A 26,075-nucleotide genomic window follows, 5' to 3' on the forward strand; every position below is an offset into this window, starting at 1 on the left:
CTCTGAGACCAGGCCCAGGGCTCTCCCTGATCTCCAACTTGACTCTTCTCTCCCATACTGAGTGTTTCCACTTTTCAAGGGCTTATTTGAGCTCCAGTCCCTTTTGGAACTTTCCCTAAGGCCTAGAGTCCACCAAAATCCTTTCCTCCTTGAAATCCTTTCCAAGTTTGTCCGTCTTATACAGTCTAACGTATTCTAAACCTAGGCTTTGGAGCTCAGTGGAGCTGGGTTTCCATCCAGCACTGCTCCTGGCTATGTGAATGCAGCAAGTCACTTAACCTCTCTAAGCATCAGTTTTCCTCCTGTCAAACAGGCCTGATAACAGGAAACTTCTTACTAGGCCATTGTGAGGGGAGAATGAGATAACACATGGAAAGGATTTAACATAAAGCCTGGCACAGTGAAAATATACAGTAAATGGTAGCTAGTGCTGTATTGCTTTTTTTTTTTTTTTTTAACAGAGTCATGCTCTTTCACCCAGGCTGGAGTGCAATGGCATAATCTTGGCTCACTGCAACCTTAGCCTCCTGGGTTCAAGCAATTCTCCTACCTCAGCGTCCCAAGGAGCTGGGACTACAGGTTTGCACCACCACACCCTGCTAATTTTTGTATTTTTTGTAAGATGGGGTTTTACCATGTTGGCCAAGGCTGGTCTCGAACTCCTGACCTCAGGAAATTTGCTGCCTCAGCCTCCCAAAGTCCCGGAATTAGAGGCATGAGCCACTGTGACCGGCTGTGTTATTGCTGTCATTATTATTACTATTTCAGCTTCAGTAGTATAAATCCTAGATCCCCAAATCCCCACCTAGTAATGACCTCTTACTCACACAGAAAGGGAGATGCATGTGCACAGAGAACTCATCCTGTCTAGCCTCTACCTAGGGTCACTTTCTTCCTACTGCAGAAAGTAGGAAGATACAGAAAGCAGAAAGTAATTCAAGATAAGTTATACTGGGTACTCAATCTAAAGTAACCAGGTGGGACTGTGTTTCACTTTCTCAGTACCCCCGTGGAACTGGGTTAATAAATATTTGCTGAGTAGAATTTACTGCATGCAGGTTGAGCTGTCTTAAAGACCCAGCTGGCACTTCTTATGAGAAAAATTAATTTTGGCCAGCGATAAGCGAATTGGCCGTGTAATTATCTGTACGTACATAGACAAAGAAAGAGAATGCTTGGAGTTGAGCCGTGCTAGAATATACCTTACACATAGCCCCTCCCCTTCATAGCACTGACCCTGTTGGGATGAGATATTGGAGCCCTAGCCCCAGTGTCCCTGATGTTGCCCTGGTATCAAGGGTCTTCTCTCTGCTCTGAGGCTGCCAGGCAGGGAATATGAGCCACCTCACTCTTGAGATTTCCCCCACACTGATTGGCAGAAGCAGGAGGTAGCAAGGACCAAGCAGCTGGTCCAGTGGTTGCCTCTCCTATTCATGCTCCCTGTCCCAAGCTGGAATCTCATGGAGACCCAAGACTTCACCGCAGAGCTGGTTCAGGCTTCCACAGCGCTAAGGTGGCAGTGGCAGTGCGGACTGTAAGCTTTGGAACAATGCTCAGTGGGTAGTTGGGAGAACCCAGGACCCCTTTCTGGAAAACCCATCGCCAGCCAGTCTCACACTTGCAATTGTGACCCCTTCTGTGCCAACCTTGATAACAGCCATTCGCCCTATTCTAGCCCCAGTTCCTGCCCCGCCTAACTCTGCCCTGCCTAGACACAGCCCGGTGGGGCTTGACAAGCCCTTGGGCACAGGAGCCTGTTAGTCCAGACACCGACTGCGCGCATCCAGGAAAACGGTTACGTTCTGCCATGTGCTCCAGCTCTAGCGACCTCGCCCAAAACTGCGCGCCGGCAGCCTGCCCAACAAACTTTCTTCTCCTCTTTCTCTTTTTCTTTCAACCAAACGGTGCTTCCACAGACACATTCTCCAACGGTTTAGCGCAAATCCCAGCCCTGCTTTCCGGAGCCCAATGCACTTCGCAGCAGCTCAGTTGACTCCAGTCCCCCAGGGCCGACTCAGCCGGAGGGGCTACCTCCCGGTCCGCGCTGCGCACCCCGCACCCATCTTGCTGCCCAGGATGCGGCGGGCACTCACCGATCTGCGCCTGGCTCAGCTGCAAGAGGCAGAGTCCCCAGGCTGCGTGCCACCAAAACTTGTCCATGGTGTCCGGAGCGAACCGAGGGCGCGGGGGAAAGGGGCTGGAGGATCCCTGAGCGCGGGGCAGGAGCCGGTGGAGGACGGGACGAGGATGGCGGACCGAACCTGGCAGAGGCTGGGGTCCGCTGGGCAATGAGGCTGCCTCGGAAGTTGGCTGCAGTTTTTATTCGAGTTGAAACAGTGACCTAAGACGGAGGGAGGGAGCGAGCGAAGGACACACCCAAGCGAGGGGGGCTGTGACTAAGCAGCCGGCAGAGGTTTAAAGAAGTAGCAGCCCTCCTGGGCGGGCCCCTCTGCCCCCGCCCCGTGCTCTGCTGAGGTTGTAAATAATCCGGGCTTCCGTGGACGTGGGTCGGGGAACCTGGAGTGTCGCGGGGTGCGTGTGCCTCCGAACCCCACCGGCCCCTGTGCCCCGGGACGCACTGGCTTTCTTCTCCCGCTGGCCCCGCGACGTCAGGACAGAGGATGACTGCATCATAAAAGCTTGCACCGTTGGGTTCAGCCTTTGGCCTCTCTTTTCCCGCTAAATTTCTCTTTGAATCCGGCTGGAGAAAGATCTCTGGGTTACACAGGTAGTTGGATATCCTGGGAGAGGAGCTGGAGACAGGGCGAGGTCTTGCCCTGGGTGGCGCAGTGCCTCCGTGCCCACAGTGGGGAGTGAGGGGTGGGGAGTTGGTGAATCTTCCAGGTGGAAAGAGGGAGAGCTCATTCTTTTCCCCCTCAAAAACAAGTGAAGTCCACATGACTTGAATTAGTTTTTGCTTCTTGGCAGAACGGCTCAGGGAAAGCTACTAATGGCCGGTCATAGGGCTGGCATTTGGCTCCGCTAACCCATGTGTTCAAGCCAGTGGATGTGGGCACCTCTCTCCACACACATGCTCATTCATCCTCCTAAATATCCTTCCATCCACCCATCCATCTATCCACCCATCTTTCCTTATGTCTTTCTGGGGCTCTCGCATCCATCCATCCTCCTGTCCATCCACTAACCACTTAGGTCCATCCATCGTCCCATTCATTCATTAATTCATCCAGCCACACATCTTTTAATTTATTCATACACCTATTCTTCTATTCATCTTCCCATACAACTTCTCATCCATCATTCCGCACTTCGTTTTTCACACCTCTTCATAAACCCACAACCATCCACCATCCTCTTCTCCACCCATCCACCCACATATCTGTTTATTGATATATCCACTCATTTCCTATCTGTCCATGATCAACATATCCACTTGTCATTTTATCCATTCTCTCATCCACCCATACATTCATCTATTATTTTTTGTCCCCATTATCCTCCTTTCTGTGTAAACATTAATTCATTTTCTCCCACCTCTTCTACCCAGCAGATCTTAAAGAGAGAAAGAGATTGTAATATTCTTCAGGGGAAGCCTTTTGAGATTGAAATATCAATGAAATATTATTGAAATTCAATATTATTGAAAATAACTTTGAATGATAACTCTATATCTACCTATAATATACTATTGTTTAATGTTTGGAAATCAAATGCAGTATTTATTTTTCATGTGAACTACTAAAAGTAAATCTGCAAGGACTTCTTGCCTGGTGAGTTGCACAGAAAATGAAAGTGATTATCAGTGGCTGTGGCAAGACTGAAGGAACCATGCCAGAACTTCTGAGGGAAGGTAAGATTTTGTTATTTATTTCAAGAAATTGAAAAGTTGAGAGAAATGCACCCAACCATCCACTTATGCATTCATTCATCAAACATGTAATGAGTGTTGTGGGGTATCAAGGTAAACGAGACCTGGCACTATCTCCAGGGCCCTCACCCTCTGGTAGGGAAACTAACTCACAAGCAGGCCTTTACCATGCAAGGTGAAATATGCTGCAAAATGTGTGTGTTCAGGGTGCTACCATTCCTAGAGAAGGGAGTCACACTCTCTCCTGGAGAACACCAGGCAGTCTTCACAGGGGAAGTGATATTTGAGGCAGACCTCAAAGGAGGAGGAGGAATTCTTCAGATGAAACTACAGGGACAAGTCATTCACAGGTAGTACTGTGTAGTGATGAACAGCATGGATTCAGGAGTCAGAACACCTAGATCCAAACCCTATTTTGACTGCTTCTTAGTTGTGTGACCTTGACTAATGCAATTCGCTCAATTTTCCCAAGTATAAAATGGGCTTAATAATAGTATCTATGTACTTCATAGAATTGATGAGGATTAAATGACTCAAAATCCCTGCATGTATTAAGCACTAGATTTATGTCTATATATGCATGCAGTAAGCACTTTAAATAAGTGTTTGCTGTCATTACTAAAAGCAAAATTATGTTTGAGCATAGAAAAGTGAAAGAACATGGCTTGTCCAGAGAATGCAGAACAATGTCAGTTGATCTGAACATATATCAGATGAAGGGGCTGGGGGAAGATAGCAGACATGAGGTTACAGGTGTGGGGAGTACAGGGTGTAAGCTATGCCAGGGAGTTTGAACTTGATCCTGTAGGAAATAAGGAGCCAATGTACATAGCTAAAATTATCATCATTATTATGTTAAAATATGCATAAGATAAAATTTACCATTTCCCCCTTTTAGAAGTGTATATATCCGTGGCATGTAGTACCTTAACTGTATTGTGCAACCACCACCATTGTCTAGTCCAGTGCAAATTTTTCTGTTTGACTAAAGACTACTCCTCTTACATTTTCAGGAAGAGTGTTTGGGACTGAAAAATCCTTGTCTGGATCTAGTCCTCAGCCACTCAGAAGCTGGCATGCCATGACTCAAAGAGCTGCCAGTCTGGAATGAAGACAGCGCCCCGAAACTCCCACCTGAAGAGCAGGTGCTTGGAAAATGCTGCCAGTCCACAGGAAAAAGTTGTTGCTGCTGCTGTCTGCGACCAAGAGGACACTTTATTTCTTGAAACAACTGGGGGCAAACTGACTCCCAGATAAGACTTCAGGCCCTACCCACGTGAGAAACCAGCCCTGGGAGGTTCCATTCACAAGAATACAGGACAATGAGCAGCTTTGCTCACCTCATGCAACCTCCAGGGATTTCAGCTTCCTTTTCTTGGAGGAAGAAAGTGAAGTGACATGGGGAATCACTAGGAACAATGTCTGTCTTACTGTGTTTCATGGGACCTGGAGGTTCCTTAGAGACCCCTCAGAAGCAGACATAGTGGTCAGAGTAAAAGCTTAAGAGTAAGCTGTGCCTCTCCCTCCCCAGGCCCCATCCCAACCACAGAAGTTCCACCTGCATCAGTTTTATATACCAGACCACTGCATGAAATTACATTTTGACAGAGGATTATTCTTTAAAAATATATAAATCTACCAAACTAGGCCATATCAAGTCCTGGTCCATTCTCCATTAGTGCAGTAAACAATTCCACCAAGGAAAAAACAGGTCTGAAAGTGCTTTGCAAACTGTAGAAGGGCATGCAAATTCTAGGGGCTGTAATTAGGATTATTCTCCCCAGCAGCAGGGAGTATTTTGTTTGCCTTCTTCCCGATAGTTTGGTGAGGGACTGAAGTCGTTTGCCCCCATACCACAAATGACTCATTTCAAATAACAGACCTGGTGACTTACCGAGTCAAGGCCCACCTTTGGGAATTCCTGGATCACCTCTTTGAGCTCCCCTCTCACCCACTTTCCATTCCAAACACACCTTGCCCACTTCACTGGTCACACAAACCCTTCCAAACTCTTAGATGCTTGATATCTATTGTGTGTTGCACCACCTTTCTTTCTAAGCCAAACCATGGGATGTGGGAAACTGGAAAGGAAACTTGAATTGATTTGAGTTGACATGAGGTCACACTATTTGGAAAGAATCCAGAATGCAATCAGCAGCCTTGGACTGAGAAAGCCCAGGTCTGAGCATTGGCTTTCCCCCTTATCAGAGGATAACTTAACCTCTGGGAGTTTCAGTAATCCCAGCCACAAAACAAGGGTAATCAGACCTTTCCCATAGTTTATTATGAGTAGTCAGTGAAAGAAGACATCAAGACCATTTCCTGGGGTGCCTGCCTCGTGGTGCGACTCAGTGACCTCTAAGATACCTGAGAACAGGGACATGTCCTTCTGGGACACTATCACATACTCAGCTCCCAGTCCCTAACATATACACTGTGCTCCATAAATAAGCATTACATAAATGCATGAGGGACTATTATTTTTTTTCCTCGCATCAAAGCACATAGGGGTGTTTCAGGAATCACATGAACTAGTGGGTGGAAACATGCAGACAACTTGACAGTTTCTAAATAAATGCAAGCAATGACATCCTATTTGGGGTGACTGGTTCAGGGACACTTGAGTGTAGCCAGAGCATTACTCACTCTGGCAGACTAGTGTTCTTTGCTGAAATATTGGGGCCTTATGGCTTCTGACTGGTAGTAATAAATCCTGCTCCTCTCAAGCAAAGAAAACCCAAATCTAAACCAAATGTGAGCAGGAGTGTGAAATGCAAAGCTGGGAGACCTTGGACCGAATCATGGAATTCAAGGATTACAAATGCAGCAGGTCACAGACTTTTAAAGGAACAATATTTAATTATTTCACAGGATTACTTCCCAGAAAAGGAATGATCTGGCACAGTAAAGAAAAAGTGACATGCCAGTTAAACTTTAACTCTTAAAAAAATTCATCCTTAGTTCATATTCACAGTGTGAATTCTACATATACAAATGAGCAGTGGTGAAAAAAGCTCTAGTGAAATAATTATCAGTGAAGTCCAAATAAACCAGTAGCTGGGAAGCAAACTTCATGAAAAATAAATGACCTCCAAGGATTAGTCTCAAGCTAACTAAGTCTGATTACAGAGCTGAGCCTTTGGGATTAATAAGGCTTTCAAATTATGGCAAATAAAGAAATTGGTGTAGCTGCTGCACCCTGGAAGTGCCAAGGGGACAGATGCATCTGGATTTTTTTAGATAGGTCCATGTCAGCCACAAAATGGGTTTTACACAGACCTTTGGAGGTTAAAATAGTATGCAGATAGGACAAATCCTAGACTTGGATGATAATAAATTTAGAAATGTGAATTTTTGAGGATGAGATTTGAATTAATGATATGTGACTTCATGTAGCAAGCTGACTGGAAGGAAGACAAGTGAAACAGTCTATATTTTATGCACTATTATTTAAGGGAAATGTAATTATATTTATTTTTAATTATATTTCTTTTATGTTCATGTAGTAACTAAAATTCATATTTATTCCTCTTTTCTCCACTTCATACAAAGTGGTTACACATCTATTGGAAGGCTTTAGGTATCTGTTTTAATGAACATTTAAGCATGATTTGTTTTGGATATATCCATGGTTGATATGTAAATGGTAACTAAGAGCCTTGTAATTGTCTGAAAATTGCTTGTTCTCTGCACTCATTCACTATGTGACTACTATGTGCTGAGAACAATTTATACATTCTTGGTTCTGTTATAATTAATCATCACCACTCCTTCACTGCCACTATTGCCATCATCACACTACCACAACCACCATGACTACCTTGAAGACTAACACCACCTCCACCATCACCACTGCCACTATCATAACCACCACCATCACCACCACCACTACCATTATCCACCATCACCACTAATGTTGTCACTACCATCACTACAACCACCATTATCTTCAACATCATAGCTAATAGCTAGTACTTTCTATATGTCAAGCCTAATGTCATTTAATTGTCACAACAATCCGATGAAAAGTTAATTTCTATTGCACAGATAAGGAAACAAAGTCTTAGAAAGTTTACAAAACTTGTCCAAAATCACATTTTTATTTCACTTAGCAAATCTTTCCTGGCTTTAAGAGATATGGGGATAGAAAAGTTTAATCCCTTTCTGATTCTTGACGTAGCAAAAATGCTAAATTAATGGAGTCCTAATTCATTAGTCTTTACCAAATTTTATTCTGAATCATGGAAATCAGTTTTTTTTTTTTTTTTTTTTTTTTTTTTTTTAAGAAAAAAGATCTCCTTTGGAAGCTTTTGTTGGAGTGGAGGAGGTGAAAAGAGTATGCTAAGGTAGAGGATGGAGAATGCTGACTCTTACAGCCCTCTGAAAAACTAGAATCCTAGAATAAGACAACTTTAAATGTGTAGACTCAGACCTTGGCTAGTCAATGGACAATTTTAGATTTGCACAGGACTATGCCTTGATTCCTTATGGTATCATTGTGAGATGGTTGTATATTCTGACTAGAAATAACACCATTTTCTCTTTACAGCACCTGAGAGTTTATTCAATGACGATTATACTCACAAGACCCTTTTTGGATTGTTGGCCCAACCCACAAGTTATAGTTCCTTCTCTAAATATTTCATCCAGAGTGTGAAAAGCAGCTTCTGGCAGCCACAGTTTTACTACATGACCCTCACTTCCCATGCCCAGGACTGATTCGACCCTGTAGTAGACACCTAAAGCAATCCTGATCAATCAGTCTTTGTTCTTGACATTTGGGATTAGAGCATGGCTGAAGGTTTAAGACACAAACTTGGAAGCTGTGGGGCAGCAGTACACCTCCATGAGGACAGAGAAGCAGGGGAAATAAGAATAAAACAGAAGCTCACAGAAATGCAGGAAATACTTCTTGAGATCTAACACTTTTCGGGTTTCTTTTTCTAGTCCATTCTTGACACACTTGTGCCTTACAGAAGCCAATGGCAAGAATGCAGTCAGATCCTGCTAATAAATTCCTTTTATTCTGTTTACATTAGCATAAGCTGGTTTCTGTTCCATGCAACCAAAAAGACTTGATGAATGTAGGAGAGCATCACACCATTTTACAAAAGAGTAAACAGCGGCTCAGGTGGCTGGTGGATGCCGCTACCATTGGGTCTTGAATTCAGGACTTTGACTCTAAACCTCAAGTCTTCTGATTCTAAGGTCTGTGCTCTTTTCACCATTTGGCCTCACCTACAATCCCTCCCCACATCATTCCACCCTACCCAAAGAACATAGTTCTCTCTCCTTCACTGTGATAGAAACTAGACATCTCTGATACTTTGCCTACAGTTGTATGGCAATCCAAATGAGTGGCAGGTCTTCTGAGTTCTATCCTCCCAGATCTCCAGAGAGCCCCTTTCTGCCTGAACATGCCTCACAGTCTATTTTCAAAGGCAAAGCCTTTCATCTGGCAGATGGTAACAGCTGCTTCTCTTTAAAACACCCAAAGGGTAGAAATTCTGGGCTGTAATGTACAGGCATAAGGCTCCTGCCAAGTCCTGACTAGGCTTAGCATCAAATCCTGTAGAAAAGGAATAGGTACAGAACATGGATGTGAGGCCAGGCTAAAACGCATTTTATTGCTGGCTACTGTTTCCCAGCCACAGAAGAATGCTGCTCTAGAAGGCATGGCGTGGGTGAGAAAGAGACTTATTGAACTGAACTTTAATGGAAGAGGATGTGGGGAGGGCAGGCTAGGGAGAGAGAAAGGAAGAGACGTCTTGAGAGAGCCTATGAAGGTGAAAGAGGCAAAAAGACACAGATGTGACTCCATGATGATGCAATGGAAAATAAAAGTCTTCTAATCATCCAATGGGGATTTAAAGGAAATCTTCTGTATGCACTACATGGATTCACCACAGAGGACAAGCCACAGATAAGAAGGACCTGCCCTCTCTCTTCAGAGATTATGATCTAGACCAAGGTTGGCGGATCAGTTGCCTTCATTAGTTTAAGAACTATTTTATATGTACCTCTATATTCCAGGCACTACTCTAAATACCAAGAATACAACAGCACAAAAAGACGACTGGCATTTTATTATCATTGAGGAAGTGGGTGGAAGGTGCAGGCAATTTTAATAAGGGAGACTAGGAAGGTCTGGGCAAAGAGGTGACATTTTAGGCAACTTTGCACCAAAAAAAAAAAAAAAAAAAAAAAAGTACATAGCAAATGTAAAGGCTTTGAGATGGGAGTGTTCTTAGTGTGTTTGAGGAACCAAAAAAGTTAATGTGGATGAAGCAGAGTGATGAGGAAGCAAATAGTAGGAAATGAGATTGAAGAGGAAGGTAAGGCCAGCTCTTGTGCACCTTTGCAGGCCCCAGTAAGAAGTTTGGATTTTATGCCGACTGGAATGGAATGACTTTAGTGGGTTTCCCCTAATTTTCACAAGTAATCAATTAATAATGACTGCTTAGTTTACCATGATGAGAAAGATTCTGAGGCTTTACAGTTCAATGGATAAAAGTCCATTGATGGATTAATAATATACATCATGTCTGTAGCATGAGGCAGTGGTAACACTGATGATTAATATTTGACATCTCTGATCATGATGGAAGATTAAATTGTATTTGTCAAAATACTCTGAGTTGTGCTGCAGTAACAACATAAGCAAAGTCTCATTGGTTTAACACAATTACCCAGGTGACTTCTTGCCATGCTAGGTTGGCTGTGCGTTCAGGAAACTCTCTAAAACAACTGTTTTCCATGCAGTTGCTCACTGATCTTGTGCTACCTCTGTCTTGTAACACAATTGCTGCAGCAGAGAAAAAGAATAGTAGAAAGTCTCATGCCAGTGATTAAATGCTTTGTCTCAGAAATAATAGATGTCACTTCTTTTCCCAGCCCATTAGCTAGAGCTAGTCACATGATCCCACTTAAGTGCAAGACGACTGGGGAAGGGTAATCCTTCCATTTGCCTAAAGGTAGAGAAGAACCTAATGTGAGCAAGCAGTAAAAATCTAGCATATAAATCGACCTTAGAGCAAGTCCAGTAATACTCTAAGGAAGTTTGTAATGCACTGGATAAGGAGTAGTAAATAATAAAGAAATTCAGAGGCCGGGCATGGTGGCTCACACCTGTAATCTCAGCATTTTGGGAGGCCAAGGCAGACAGATCATGAGGTCAGGAAATTGAGACTATCCTGGCTAACACGGTGAAACCCCATCTCTACTAAAAATACAAAAAAAAAAAAAAAAAAATTAGCTGGGCATGGTGGCGGGTCCCTGTAGTCCCAGCTACTTGGGAGGCTGAGGCAGGAGAATGGCATAAACCTGCGAGGTGGAGCTTGCAGTGAGCGGAGATCACACCACTGCACTCCAGGCTGGGCAACAGTTCGAGACTCTGTCTAAAAAAAAGAAAGAAAGAAAGAAAGGAAGAAAGAAAGAAAGAAAGAAAGAAAGAAAGAAAGAAAGAAAGAAAGAAAGAAAGAAAGAAAGAAAGAAAGAAAGAGAAAGAAAGAAAGGAAGGAAGGAAGGAAGGAAGGAAGGAAGGAAGGAAGGAAGGAAGAAAGAAAGAAAGAAAGAAAGAAAGAAAGAAAGAAAGAAAGAAAGAAAGAAAGAAAGAAAGAAAGAAAGAAAGAGAAAGAAAGAAAGAAAGAAAGAAAGAAAGAAAGAAAGAAAGAAAGAAAGAAAGAAAGAAAGAAAGAAAGAAAGAAAGAAAGAAAGAAAGAAAGAAAGAAAAAGAAATTCAGAGTGGTGATACTGACAAGTGTAGCTCAAAAAGGCTCTATAGAGAAGAAGGGTGCCTGAGCCAGATCTTGATGGATGAGCAGTGTCCTGTTACTCAGTCCTCACCATCCCGTGCCCAATAAACAACCCCCTTCCTTTCCCTGGCTCAATCCCGTCCACTATTCTGCATGTCACTTTAACTGGCTCTTTAGACTTATTATTTTGGATGTAAGATCATACAGTGTTGAAGAGCATTATTTATTTGCTGTGGAATTTTGGGCAATGTACTCAACCTCTTTGAGCTTAAGATCCTCATTTAATGCTTGATATAACTATTATGAAACTTAAAATATATAATGTAATCATGCATCTATTCAACTTATCAAAGAGTTTAGAATATAGCAGGGTCTATAAAACAGTCTTTGTTATTATTGACTCACCTTCCTTAAAATTATATTTTCCCTTGTCTTTATAGATATGGCTATAGCCTATCTTTCATTCTACCTTTCAGATGAATTTATCGTTCTGCATTTTTGGTCCAATCTCAGTTACGAGGTAGAATGGCTTAAACACATACAGATTTATCCTGTGGTTACCTAATACTTGTAAGGGTTTCTGGGTAGATAGGATGGTGAAGAGGGATAAACAATTCGGTCTGATAGAGACTCTGCAGTTTTCAATACATGACTTCCAAGTTCACTGAGGTCATGTCCATTCAGTTGGTGGAAGGAAAAAGACTACGGAGGAGAATTGTTTGTGAGGTTTTTATGGGCTAGACCTGATAGTGGGACCTTCACTTCCACCCTCATTCCATTGGCCAGAACCCAGTTGCGTAGCCTCACCTAACTGCAAGGAAAGCTGGAAAGGTTTTGTGGTCCAGCTGTGAGTCCAGAGGAAAGAGAAGAACGTGGAGTCCAGGAAGCCGTTGTCTTTGCTACATTTCTCTCTCCATCCCTTGCTCCTCCTCTGAGTCTTTTCTCCTGTTTCTTCTTCTAATGGGGGGTTATGCATGTTGATGTCTTGGTCTGTACTCATTTCTTCATTTATTTCCTAGGTCCACGGCACCTACCATGCCACAATGATAAGAATGGAGACACCTGGGTGAGCCTCACTCACTGAGCATGCCTCCACCTTCAAAGAGTTCCCGTTCACTGTACTCTGAAATAGACTGTGCAAAACATCAAAACTGACCAAATCAATAAGGTCTTGTTTTCAACATCTCTATGTTTACCTATGAATGGACTGACGTGAGGTGGGACCATTGGTGATTTTTTTTCTCAAATAAGTGACTGTTTAATGGAAAGATACATATAGCACAAAAGGAAGATAAAATTCTTTTTTGAGTTGGAGTTTCGCTCTTGTTGCCCAGGCTGGAGTGCAATGGCGTGATCTCGGCTCACCGCAACCTCCACCTCCTGGGTTCAAGCGATTTTCCTGCCTCAGCCTCCCGAGTAGCTGAGATTACAGACATACACCACCACGCCTGGCTAATTTTTTGTATTTTTAGTAGAGACAGGGTTTCTCCATTTTGGTCATGCTGGTCTCACACTCCCAACCTCAGGAGATCCTCCCGCCTCGGCTTCCCAAAGTGCTGGGATTACAGGCGTGAGCAACTGCGTACGGCCAAAAACAACCTTTAATTATGGAAAATTTCAATCTAAATATATACAGGTAAAGACAAAATTATAATGAATTTCCACACAGCCATTTCCTAGCTTCTACAATGACCCACTCATAGCCCATGTTATCTGTCTGTACCTCCTACCTCCTCCCCAACTGCTGGATTATTTTGAAACAAATTCCAAACATCTTACACTTGTCTGTAAATATTCAGGATGTATCCGTAAAAGATAAGGACTTTTAAACCCTTATCTAACCACAACACTATTATTACATTATTGGTAATTTTAAACTCTTTCTACTAGTGATTTTGTACATGTATTATAAAAATATGTATATTACTTTTGAATCGAGCAATATTATTCTAAAAACATATTAAGATTCAGTAAACATCACACACACACACACACACACACACACACACACACACAATGTTGAGTGCCTCTGACATCACCTCTATGGAAACACCCTTGTCTTGAGGACAGTCTCCATCACATGCTAGGTGGACTCGATCTGTCTGCAGTAGAAGTGAAAAGGAAGCCTCCCATGCTCACACCAGTCCTGTGGGAAATGGGAGCTGGGGATCTGGCCCAATCTTACATCCAGCCCACAGCACAAGTGTAGTGAATAGTCCCATCAGGGAACCTCTGAATGACACTGACGAAGATGAGAAAGCAGGAGGCAAAGCACCCTATGGTGTCCTTCAGAGAAGATCCTTCTGGCCCCTCGTCTGCCAGCCAGCTGATGCCCCAAAGTCTACCATCTGAGCATTTAAAGTCTTATCAGTCCCTTTTGCCTTGGGGTCAATGAGTTTAGATTATCTTTCCTCATCAGGATGTTTGACCCAGGGTCGTAGATGTGGGTGAGGGCATGAGAACTCTGAGCACTCAGAACAAAACAAGGGAAAACCCAGAAACACCCTTGGCTTGGACTTTAGCCCAAGTTACGCCTAAGTCTGACTTTCTCAGAAGTAGCCAATGTCCTCTGTCCCAGTCCAGATGGAGCTGTACCAATGGTGGTTGTTGGTACTGTCCAAGTCATTGCTTGCCCTTGTTCATGGATGGAAAACTTCCTCTATTCTCACCTAGTGTTGTGGGTCAGGGGACATCCAGCATGGGGTAGTCATGTCTCCACAGACAAACCAAAAACATTTCCATTGCTTCACCCCACGGAGAAGCCACCCCTCATCCAGTCAACAGTACCTGCTCCATAAATCATCGCATTCAGCAGGTGCCTCTTGCTTTCTCCAGGATGCAGAGGAATGATGGCGATTCTACCAATTTCCCAGACATTTTTAACCTTTCTCAAGCTCGCCATTCTTTTTGTCTTCTTTTAATTTCTGTTTTTCTCCCACTTTTTCTCCCCTTCTCTTTTTCCCTGTCTCCCTCACTTTCTCATTTTGCATCTTCTCCTTATTTTCCCTTCATTCCTATCTCTTGCCCTGGTTCCCCTCCCAGCAGTCACATATATGACTGTTTTGGGGAGTTTTTTGGTTTAATTTCACTCTTTCTTCAACCCACCTTGGTCTTGCTGCAGGCTGCCACTTCCTCAGCCTGGGTTTGTCCCTTTTTCTTCCCCCACCCACAGAGTATCAGCTCCTGGTGGCCTGATTCAGACCTTTTATATTAGGTTGGTGCAAAAGTGATTGCAGCTTTTGTTTCCGTTCTCATCACACGCAATCAGGAAACTCACTTGCAGAGCAGAACAGATGCTCAGGGGGCAGCCATCAGGTCACCTCTCCCTTCCCTCTGGTAAGCAGTGGCAGGCTTTTCTGGTACCCAGTTAGAGAGGAAGGGAGAATGGCAGGGAGCTGTCCCATGGGATGGACTTGGAGGGCACAGGAAATGCTTTGCTGTCTGGGGCAGAGCCGGGGTCTATGCCTGTACTGTGGATGGTTTCAGAAAGTCCCATCTCCAAGGGGACAGAAGTAGAGAATAACTGAAGTGCCACCTATGTCATCAGACAGGCACTGGGAGAAGGCCTTTCTCAGAACATCTCACTCACTGCTGTGCTGGAGGAATGGCTATTGCCACTTAAAGAATCTGAGGATCAGAGAGGTTAAGCCATTTGCCCACACTCACACAGACAGGAAGCAGATGGAACCTGGTCTCACACCAAAGCCCTGTTCATTGCATTGCAATAAGGGCCTCTGTAGATGGAGGAAACCGACTAATCAATCATATGACCTTTTTCTGTCTTAACCCTCTGAGAAAGTCACTTACTATCCAATGCCTTAACATTTGTTTCTCTCTTCCTGCCCTTTACTCATTTGCATCTTATTTCCTCTAGAAAAGCTTTTGCTGTATTGTCTTTCCCTCTGCCCTGTCCTGCCCCATGTGCTTCTCTCCCACATCTCAGTGGTGTCACCAGCATCTTGGGTAGGCTCCTGAATACCTCAGGATACAAGCTGTCTGGAGACAGAGACAGAGTTTTCCTTTTCTGTGGAATGATTATAGGAAACTGAACTTATGACTTCAATGTCTGCTGAAAGTTTAAAGAGACTCGAGAGGAGAAGAATCTCACCTGGCTGCAGCCTTCTTGAAGGTCAGGCTAATATCTGCAGGTCAGATGAGGCTGAGCCACATTTCAGCAGGGAGAAAGCCCTCTGCAAGTGTGCCCAGTGACCCTGCTCCCCACCAATGAACTAGCCAGTGTACACACATACACGTGATTCTGCCTGCAGTATCCCCTACGGATATGTTCTGCTTTTCTTGACAAAATAGGGCCTCTGCAATGTTAGAAACAACTTTAGCAAAAAGAAAAATATTCACCTAGATCCCACTTCTTATTAAACGTTGTTATTTTTATTTGTGCATATTTCCTTTCAGTGTTGGATCGCAGGTGGGACTGCTTTTTTTAGACTGTTGCCATCTGGGTATACATGCCATTTTCTCTTCAGCTTTGTTCCTTGGCCTTACGTTCTATAGTGCTCATTTTTTTTCAGCTTTATACTTATTTATTATTTACTGGACAAATTCAAAACTTTATTTTTAAATTTTACTTTAAGTTCTGGGATACATGTAGAGAAAGGTTACATGCAGGTTAGTTACGTAGGTACATATGTGCCATGGTAGTTTGCTGCACCTATCAACCCGTCATATAATTTTTTTTCTCAGTTTTCTTTTTTTTTTAAATTTTACTTTAAGTTCTAGGGTACATGTGCACAACGTGCAGGTTTGTTACATATGTATACATGTGCCATGTTGGTGTGCAGCACCCATTAACTCATCATTTACATTAGGTATATTCCCTAATGCTATCCCTCCCACCTCCCCCACCCCACAACAGGACCCGGTGTGTGATGTTCCCCTTCCTGTGTCCGAGTGACCGTCATATAATTTTAAGCCCCGCATGCCTTAGGTATTTGTCCTGATGCTCCTCCTCCCCTCACCCCCTACCCTCCAACAGGCCTTGATGTGTGCTGTTCCCCTCCCTGTGTCCAGGTGTTCTCATTGTTCAACTCCCACTTATGAGTGAGAACATTTGGTGTTTGGTTTTCTGTTCTTGTGTTAGCTTGCTGAGGATGATGCCTTCCAGCTTCATCCATGTCCCTGCAAAGGACGTGATCTCATTCCTTTTCATGGCTTCATAGTATTCCATGGTGTATATGTACCACATTTTCTTTATCCACTCTATCATTGATGGGCATTTGAGTTGGTTCCATGTCTTTGCTATCATAAATAGTGCTGCAATAAATATACATGTGCATGTGTCTTTATAGTAGAATATAATGCTCATTTTTAATGTAAATTCTGGAATCATTATTTTAAAATTACATCTAGCATTCTATTGATTGGATGTAGCATAATTTATTAATATAGTTCCATGCTGGTGTGCATTCAAGTCACTTCCTTGGATCACAGCGATATGAAACATTCTAATGGAAAATTTTACACATGTAGCTTTTTGCTTCTGTGGCATTATCCCTTCAGAAAACTGATCGAAAATTGGAATGGTTATAAACAGTTTGATTGCAATATGGAGTTAGTATCTAGAGTGGAGTCGCAGTGGCCAGGTTAAAACCCGGGTTTGGTACTTCTAGCTGTGTGACCTTGGACAAACTACTTAATCTTTCTAAGCCTCAGTTTTCTCAAATGTAAAACAAGGCTAATGTAATACTTAATTCAGAGAGTCATAGTGAGGACTTAATAAAATGATAAAATAAAATAGCACATATTCAGCATACTTTAGTTGGTGCTAATACTACTGCTGCTATGACTACTACTAACACTGTATTTCTATTCTTTTACCTTCAGCTGGCTCAAGACCATGCGGCTGAAACCCAGGATGTTTCCTAGAGCCAAACGCAGCCTGATTTGCAATAATCTAACAGGTCAAATGATTTTAGAGCCACTTACGCCACTCACTCATCCCACCCATCCTAGCTCAGAAACTCTATTCTGAACTCAGTTCTTATATCATCCCTTCTAAGGTTTTTTAAAGGCCTTTGTAGAATCCCAGCTTTTTAAATTTTGGAAACAACATCCCAGCTCTCACCAGGATATGAAAATATCCCTCACATTCTGCAGAAAATATAGTTACATCGGAGCAACAGACCACGTAAAAGCAGTATGCTAGTAGATGGGATGTGAGGTTTTACCCTCACACCGTTATTCGTACCTTTATTTTTAGTTTTATTAAAACTAACCAATTTTGATTTCATGGTTTGCGTTAGAGTCTAAGGGTCCAATGAATAATGCCTTCCAAATATTTTTATTTGGTTCTGAACTCAGGAAGAGATATGGAAGGAATTATATAGGAATCAGATAGACGGAGATCAGAATCTGAGCTTCATGACCAGGAAAAGCTGAAGAAAAGAATACAGCTTAAATATGTAGCTACAGGGGAGTCCCTAATCCTGTCCCCTGAAGTGAACTTGCAGCACACCTCAGAAAATTTCTAGCTTTCCTCACTTGCCTCAGAGTGGATAGCAGCCCAGCATGGACCCTCACTGCAGGTGGCATATCTGAGAGGGAAAGGGAGGTGCCAGGTGGAAAATGTCCAGTTTATCTCCAAACTCACCAACAGAGAGAATTTCCTCCTCCTTTTGTGGGGAGAAGGGAGCAAAGGATGGTCAGAGAGACCAGGAGCGTTTGCAGCTGCAGTTCCTCAAAATGAGAATATCAGGCCGGTGTACAACAGGTTTCTTTTGGGACCCAATATTTGATCTCGTGCCGACCTGCTGGATACGATGACAACAGGTTCATTCTCACCATTTGGACCTTTGGTGGTTTCTGGCAGCCATGGTTAGACCCACTGTCTTTCCCTCTCTCCTGGCTTTCCTCATAACACCTCTGGAATGGTATTGACCTACTACCCAACATGGGGATGCAGGGATGTGACATTTACGTGCTTGAATCATGTTTTCACACCACTTTCTTGTCACTTTATAATTTCATCCACCATTTAATAGGATTATTTCAGCTGCCAAACACCCCTAAAAAATCTCAATTCGAGTTGGCTCAATCAGGAAAGAAATGTACTATTTCACACCACAAGAAGTAAGAAAAAAACATAGTGTGTTATTATTGACAACTCTGTGATATTGGACCCAGGTGCTTTCCATTACTCTGTTCTGTCATATGCCCCTGGCTTCATCCTAAGACTGGTTCCTCCTGTGGTCCTAAGATAGATTCTGCAATTCCTGGCATCCCATCCGGGAACCACATCATCCAGAAGAAGGGAGAAAATTCCACCTCTTTTCTAAAGTTGTTTTTTTTTTTTTTTTCTTAATGAAGAAATCTTTCATAAAATCCCTTTCACACTGTACTGACCACTGGTAAACCAATCTCTAAGCAAGGAGATAGAACTACCATTATGGGAGTTATGAATACATAGGGTGGATACCCTAACAAAACTGGAACCCTGACGAAAGGAAAAGGGGAGAACCGATGCTGGACAGGCAGACAGCAATATCTGTTGTGCATCACTAGGCATTTGCTTCTGTGGTTATGATTTTAAAGAGCCAGTCTCCTTCTTTCTCTCTTTTCTCATCTCTGAACCTCAATTTCCTCATCTGCCTTCTGCACCTTGTAAGGCTGCTGTGATAATCAAGTAAGATAATGTGTATAAACTACAAAGTGCTGTGTAAACCTTGCATTTGAGGAACATGAGTTTCTCTACCACTGCCAAGGCATAACTCACTCCAGACACCAGTTGTTGTTTGCAAAGTTGGTGTAGTTCTTATAAGACTGGAAACCAGAAACATCCCATCACTAGGATGGGTTCTTCTGACCTCTATATATAACAAAAAATGTGAATTAAAATTTAAAGCATATTAGGTGAACATGAAAAAATGATTAAAACCATAAGGAGATACCATCTCACAACCATTAGGGTGTCTGCTGTCAAGAAAACCCTGAAACAAAGCAGAAAGTAATACCTGTTGGTGAGGATGTGGGGAAATTGGAACCCTGTGCATTGCTGGTGGGAATATGAAATGGTATAGTCACTATGGAAAACAGTATGGAGGGTCCCAAAAAATTAAAAATAGAGGTACCACATGATTTAAAAATTCCATTTCTGAGTATATTTATCTCCCAAAGGAACGAAAACAGAATCTCAAAAAGATATTTGTATATCCATGTTCATAACAGCGCTATTCATAATAGCCAAAAGGTGGAAGTGCCCATCAATGGATGAATGGATAAACAAAATTTGTGTTGTAAACAAAATATATACACACACACACAATGGAATATTAGCCTTAAAAAGGAAGGAAATTCTGACACAGGCTGCAACATGGGTGGATTTTGAGGACAATATGCTAAAGGAAATAAGTCAATCCAAAAAGACAAATACTGCAAGATTCTATTTATATGAGGTATCTAGAGTAGTCAAATTCACCGGAACAGAAAGTAGAATGGTGGTTTCCAGGGGATAGGGGAGGAGGAAATGAGGCGTTGTTGTTTAATGGACATAGAGTTGAAGTTTTGCAAGATTAAAAACTTCTGGAGATTGCTTGTACAACAATGTGGACACACGTAACGCTACTGAATTGTACTCTTAAAATCCTTAAGATGGTAAATTCTGTGTCATGTTTTTACCACAATAATTTCTTTGTAATGAAATAAAATTTTAAAAGTTTGATAACATGCAGTACTGGATAGTAAGTAGGGAAATAAGCATTCATGTCCACCCCACAAACACATAATGACACTTTAAATGGGCTTTCTTTTGTGGATAGTGGTTTGGCAATATCTCTCAAAATTAAAGGTAGAGGAAGGAGGAAAATCAGAGGAATGTTATCAAAGAGGAAGTCCACAGGGCTTAAAAGAAGGGCTGTCAAATAATAGGAGCAGGCAGGACCTTGTGAACAGCACTGAAATCGGTGTCCAGAGACTGCCCAGCCTCTGCCCAGCAGGTGCCATTTGCAGCCAGCATTAGGAAGTTTAAAGCAAACTATCCCTTACCAGTGAAGCAAACACTGAATCTTTCCAGTACTGAGGGTCTGTATTACCTCTCCTTCTCATGACCATCAGGTAAAAGCCTCCTACCTATCATGTGCTGATCATCTTCATAGGACTGCATTTACGCATGCCCTCAGATGTTGCCAAGTCATCTCTTTGACATCCATATTAATCAGGGTAGGCTAGCTAACAAACAGACTCAACATTTTAGGTGTTAATGTAGTAGTAGAATTTTATTTCTTTCTCATACGAGGTTCAATGCAGGTGTTCTTGGTCAAGCAGCTCTCTTGAGCTGTTTTTCTCCAAGCAGTGAGACTCTGGGATTCAGCCTTCCTTCATCTGGTGGGTTTGCCTTGCCTAAGTCCTCCTCAGAGTCTTCCATTGGAACCTGTAGATTCAACCAGACAATGAGAGAGAGAGAGACCATGAAAGACTGCATGGGCCATTTTAGGGGCTAGGCTTGGAAGTAGAGTAGTACTTTATTACCACCTATATCCCACTGGAAAGACCCAGTCACATGGCAGCACTTGTAGTCTTCTCATGTGATCATGAAGAAAATGAGATAATAAGAACACATAATGTGTCCACCATTGTACCTTATATGGATGGACAACCCTCTTTATAACAGCCTGAACACATAAGCCCCTGAAACGGAAGGAATCTTTGGATACCTGGAGGAACATGGTGATGAGTTCAACATCCCTCTGTCTCACAGTCATACTTTGTTGGGCTTATAAAAACCGTCTTGAGATGCTCCCAGCCCATCCCCAACTGCCACTTGTGTTTTATTCATTTTATAATCATAGAAAAAATGAAGAACTCATTTCCACTTGGACGAAACCAACTTTTCTCCTCTTCCACCCACCAGAATTTTATTACGGAGACCACATTTCCCAACAATTACAAAGAACCCCTCAAACATACTACAATGAGTAGAGGAATGAGAAACAGATTGCTGCATCTGCTTAGTCCTCTCCATGGAGGAATTCCCCCCAAGTCAACCTATCCAAATTCTACCTACTAGTTGGAGCATATCCCAAGACATAAGTAGCACTTATTTCTTCTTTACTTCCTTTCTTTCTTCTTATTTTTTTTTTTTTCTTTTTGACAGAGTCTCACTCTGTTACTCAGGCTGGAGTACAGCCTCAGACTTCTGGCCCCAAGTGACTCTCCCACCTCAACCTCCTGAGTAGCTGGGACTACAGTTGCATGCTACTATACCTAGCTAATTTTTTAATTTTTTTATAGTGGCAGGGTCTTGCTGTGTTGCGCAGTCTGGTGTCAAACTCCTGGGCTCAAGCAATCCTTCAACCTTAGCCTCTCGAAGTGCTGGGAGTACAAGACATGAGCCACAGTTCCCACCCTCAAGACATAAGTATCATTTCTTCACTGCTCCAGCCCAGAGAGATCCCATCCTTTTCTGCCTTACTTAACACTGATTGTTTTTGTTATCATCATTTGACATTTGTTTATCATTTGTATTGAATTCCACATCTTAATGCAACACATATCTCCTAAGCACACTTTGTTCCAAGCTAGGGGATTCAAAATGATAAAGAGAAACAGCCTCCCTGGAATATGCCATCCCGTGAAGGAGGCAGATGAGTGTGCTGTAGAGCTGGACGTTTTAGTGCCATCAGGTGTACACAAAGCATCTTGGAGACTCAGGAGGGCAGAGAGTCCTTCTGAATGAGAGGATGGGTTGGTGTCTTTGAATCTGGACTTTGAAGACTGTATAAGACCTTAACAATATAGTTTGGGCAGAGCATTCCAGGTGAAGACAAGAATGAGAGAAGACACCAAGGTAGGACTGTGAGGGGAAATTTCAAGACAAGTAAGTTATCCTGTATGGCTGGAGATAAAGCTGGAAAGATGAGTGTATCCATTGGGATTCTTCGAGCTGCAAGTAACAAAAGTATGTCTTGACCAGGCTTAGGCAATAAGGAAATGTATTTTACACACTGAAGTCCAGAAGCAGGGGCTTTTCAGAGCAGTTCGGTCAGGGTTCCTGGTCTGTTTCTTGGTTCTTCTCTCAGTTCTCCTTTGACTTCATGGTGGCCATCCTTGTGGTTGCAAGCTGGCTGTCAGCTGCACCTGGGACAAAAGGTGTTTGCATTGAAAAGCAGAGAGGGAAAAAGAAAATAGTTTTTCGTTCCCAGAAGCCCCAAGCAAACTTCTCCTCAGATCCCATGGACATGAAGTAGCTTAGGACTGCCCATTCCTGAACCCATCACTGACTAGAGACCTACCATGAATGGTACAAATAAACTGCATGAGCGAAATGCAAGATCAGGCATCATCCATGGTGATTCCTGTAAAAAGCTTGGACCAGACTGTGGAAAGCCTTGAATCCCAGACTCAAGAATCTTTGTGAAAAATAAAAGGCATGGGGGGACGTGGGCGGGGCGTTGATTGTTTTTCAGGAGAGAAGTAAACAGAATTAAGTTCAAGGAATAATTCTCTGGATGCCTTGATGAGAAATGACCAACCATAGGAGAGTGGATGTGGAAGAACCACGTACCCCCTCCCTTCCTGGCTTCTTCTCATCAAAAGTGGCTCCCAGGGAAGGAGCTGCGACACTCACTTACACCAACTCTAAATGACTGCCAGTGGGAATGGAAAGGAGGGTGTTGATGGAAGAAACAGTCCCAGACAGTACTGCCAGGGTGATTGTGGAGGGGGAAAGGAAAATTTTAAATAATTCCAAAGTTACAAATTTTGATGACTTAAATGTGCAATGCCATGAATACGAATATGGTCATCTAGAGGAGTGAGTGAGGTGGTTTTGAATCCATAAATCAGATGCATGACTAATAGTCATGGTAATAAATATAAAATTATGCTGATAGTAGAGGAATAATAATAATGGAAAATTAAAACCAGAACAGTTAGTATGTGCCAGGGACATAATAGATACTTAGTAAACATGTGTTGCTCTGAGGTATGTGTGTGTATTTGTATACTTACATACATAGAAGATACACATTTACTCCTTACAACAATCCTATTAACTGAGGCACATGGTGACAAAAGTGAGCTATCCAAAGTCACCCAACTGCTAAGTACTTAAGTTAGAATAAAACTCAGGCATCTAACTTAGGATACCATTCTTTTAGTCTTTATAATAAGAGCTAACATTCATGAAGCACCTACTAAGTGACGGTACTTTATATACCTTCTCTTTAATCCTTAAGAGTCATCTCTATAAAGTGTATAGCATTCCCCCTGTTTAAGAGAGGAGGATTCTGAGGCACAGAGAGGATAAGAGACTTGCCCAGAGTCACAGGTAAGTGGTAGAGCTGGGATTCACATTGCAGAAGGCATAGCACAAAACACATACTCCATGATGCCATGAAAAATATAAATGCCCCCTAGGACCTCAGGATCTGTTATCACTCATCTCATCAATGAAATGTTAAACTGCCAGCACTTGAAGACCAAAGCTTACACATTTTGGGTATGCTGTTGATGAGTATGGGACCTAGCACATAGATGCCTGGAACTGATACAATTTCTAAGCCTCTGGCAATCTCTGCATATAAGGAAAAACTGAAACGACAGTGGGAGGTTCCTGCCCAACTGAAGCATGAAACTTTGAGGAGGTAGCAAGGCCAGGTGGGTAAGAGGCCAAGCTTAAGAACAGACGTTCTGAGTCCAAATTGTAGCCTAGCAACTCATTGCTGGGGAGCCTTAGGCAAACAGCTTAACCTCTTGGAAACTTTATTTCCCCAGCTGTAAAATAGAGATAATACCAGCAACAGCTCATCTCAAACAAGATGAAGAAAGTAAAGCATTGGGCTCATTGCCTAGAAGACAGCAAAAGCTTATTACATGGTAGCTGTATTGCTATTATTGTTGTTGCTGTTGTTGTTGTTGTTGTTGTAATTTCTATAAAAGAGTATGGAAGACAAACAACCCAAGTGCCACCAAAAAAAGATTCTGTTGTTTATATTTCATGATGCTCCCATTCCTCAAAACCTTCACACAGCAGCTGCCTCAGCCTCCAAGTTTCTTGGCAGGACTCTTCACATCAGATTAAGAAAAGCCAGCTGCTATTCCTGGACCACAGGAGGAAGGGAAAACAGAGGTGAGGAAAGCCTGTCCACCCAAGGCCCTTTTCCTAGGCCCTTTGCAGCTCCCAGAAGCCCCAGATCCACCACGTGCCCAGCCCCCCAGACACTGGCCCTGGCACTGCCTGAGACAGCACTCGCTGCCCAGTCACCTGGTTTGCATTTCAGAGAGTGACCAGTAGCTATTGGCTGCTGCAGGTTCCAACTGTTAATACCATGACCAAGAAGCAGTGGAGTTGTGAGCTCAGTGCTGGCACAGGACAATTGCTTCCCTTTCCCCAGAGGCAGGGAACAGGAAGGTGGGGAGAACCCAGTGATCTGTGAAGCCCTGGGAACCACAGCATAGGGTGCTAGCTACCCCAGAGAGGTTTCAGATCTTCCAGCCAAGACCCCTATCTCCTTGGTTAGCCTTGAGCTGGATGCCAGCTTACTGACTGGGAAGAGACAACTTCCTCCCAGCAGCCAATGCTCCCAGAGGCTTCTGGAATCTTCCTCAGTATACAAGTGCTTAGTCATGGACATTAGAGCTGGCAAAGCCCTCAATCCAACCATCCCATTTTATAGGTAAAGAAACTGAGGCCCAGAGGGATGCAGTGACAAGTCTAAGATGGCACCATGAGTCAGAGCAGGGCTGGGGCAGGAACTCTTGTGCAAACAATGAGCCTAGGGCTTTTTTTATTACTCAAAGCCACAGAGCTGCCCCCGCACTCTTACCTAAAAAGGGCTGGATCCGGTGATCCTAAAAAGGACTGGATCTGGTGATCCAGTTGGAGCCTAGGACCCCAATACACAGAAATCCTCTCCAAGTTCCACACACCTTTGGAAGAGGACTTGCCAAAAACATGATAGGCAAAAATAACAGCAAAGAAAAGTATGCTTTGGCATGGAAAGATGTTTACTCTACAGTGTTAAATAAAAAAGAAACAAATTCCCCAAGCAGCATTTATCCTATGATCCCCTTTGGATAGGGAGCACACATGCATAGAAAAAAAGGCTGGAAAGAGAAGAAAAACAGTTACTTTTAGGAAGCAGGATTATGGGTCATTTTCATTTTTTCTTTTGTCATGCATATTTTCTAAATTTTCCACTTCAAGACTGTTTATTTCTGAAACAATAATTTTCAAAGGATATGAAGTAAGTAGGCAAGTGCCAGGGTCCCCAGTCACCCTCACTCAGACAGGCTTGGCTTGCCACAGCTCTCAGGACAGACTGCACTCATTGCACAAGGCGGGGGCATTTTTCTTTCCGGTGAAGCCTAAACAAGCTCAGACCTGCAGGCAGCCACAGCTGTGGTTTTGCTGCAGTCTGGGAACAGCAGCTCCAGTGCAGCACTCCTGGGTCTTCAATGTGCACCAGTGAGGAAAGGCTGGATGCTGGACCCGAGTCTCACAGCTGGCTCAGCTGAGAGTGTGTCTGGTAGGTGGGGAA

General features: G+C 43.1%; 1 protein-coding gene and 1 long non-coding RNA gene across 11 annotated transcripts in view; one reads left to right on the forward strand and one right to left on the reverse strand.

Moving 5' to 3' along the window:
• The window catches only part of CD44 (CD44 molecule (Indian blood group)), a 92,001-nt gene extending 89,400 nt beyond the window's left edge, over nucleotides 1-2,601 (reverse strand). For all 10 annotated transcript variants that reach the window (XM_010358389.2, XM_010358386.2, XM_010358379.2 and 7 more), the window contains exon 1: nucleotides 2,094-2,601. In XM_010358389.2, the coding sequence (XP_010356691.1) occupies nucleotides 2,094-2,160 (67 nt within the window). In that variant the 5' untranslated portion in view covers nucleotides 2,161-2,601. The remainder of the gene's footprint in view (nucleotides 1-2,093) is intronic.
• Nucleotides 2,602-2,608: 7 nt separating this feature from the next.
• On the forward strand, nucleotides 2,609-6,150 carry LOC115893574. Its single transcript, XR_004053605.1, has 3 exons — nucleotides 2,609-2,728; nucleotides 3,707-3,811; nucleotides 4,843-6,150. It is a non-coding gene; the product is annotated as an uncharacterized LOC115893574 (long non-coding RNA).
• The last annotated feature ends 19,925 nt before the right edge of the window (nucleotides 6,151-26,075 follow it).

The sequence above is a fragment of the Rhinopithecus roxellana genome, chromosome 15, assembly GCF_007565055.1.
Source record: "Rhinopithecus roxellana isolate Shanxi Qingling chromosome 15, ASM756505v1, whole genome shotgun sequence".
NCBI lineage: Eukaryota > Metazoa > Chordata > Mammalia > Primates > Cercopithecidae > Rhinopithecus > Rhinopithecus roxellana.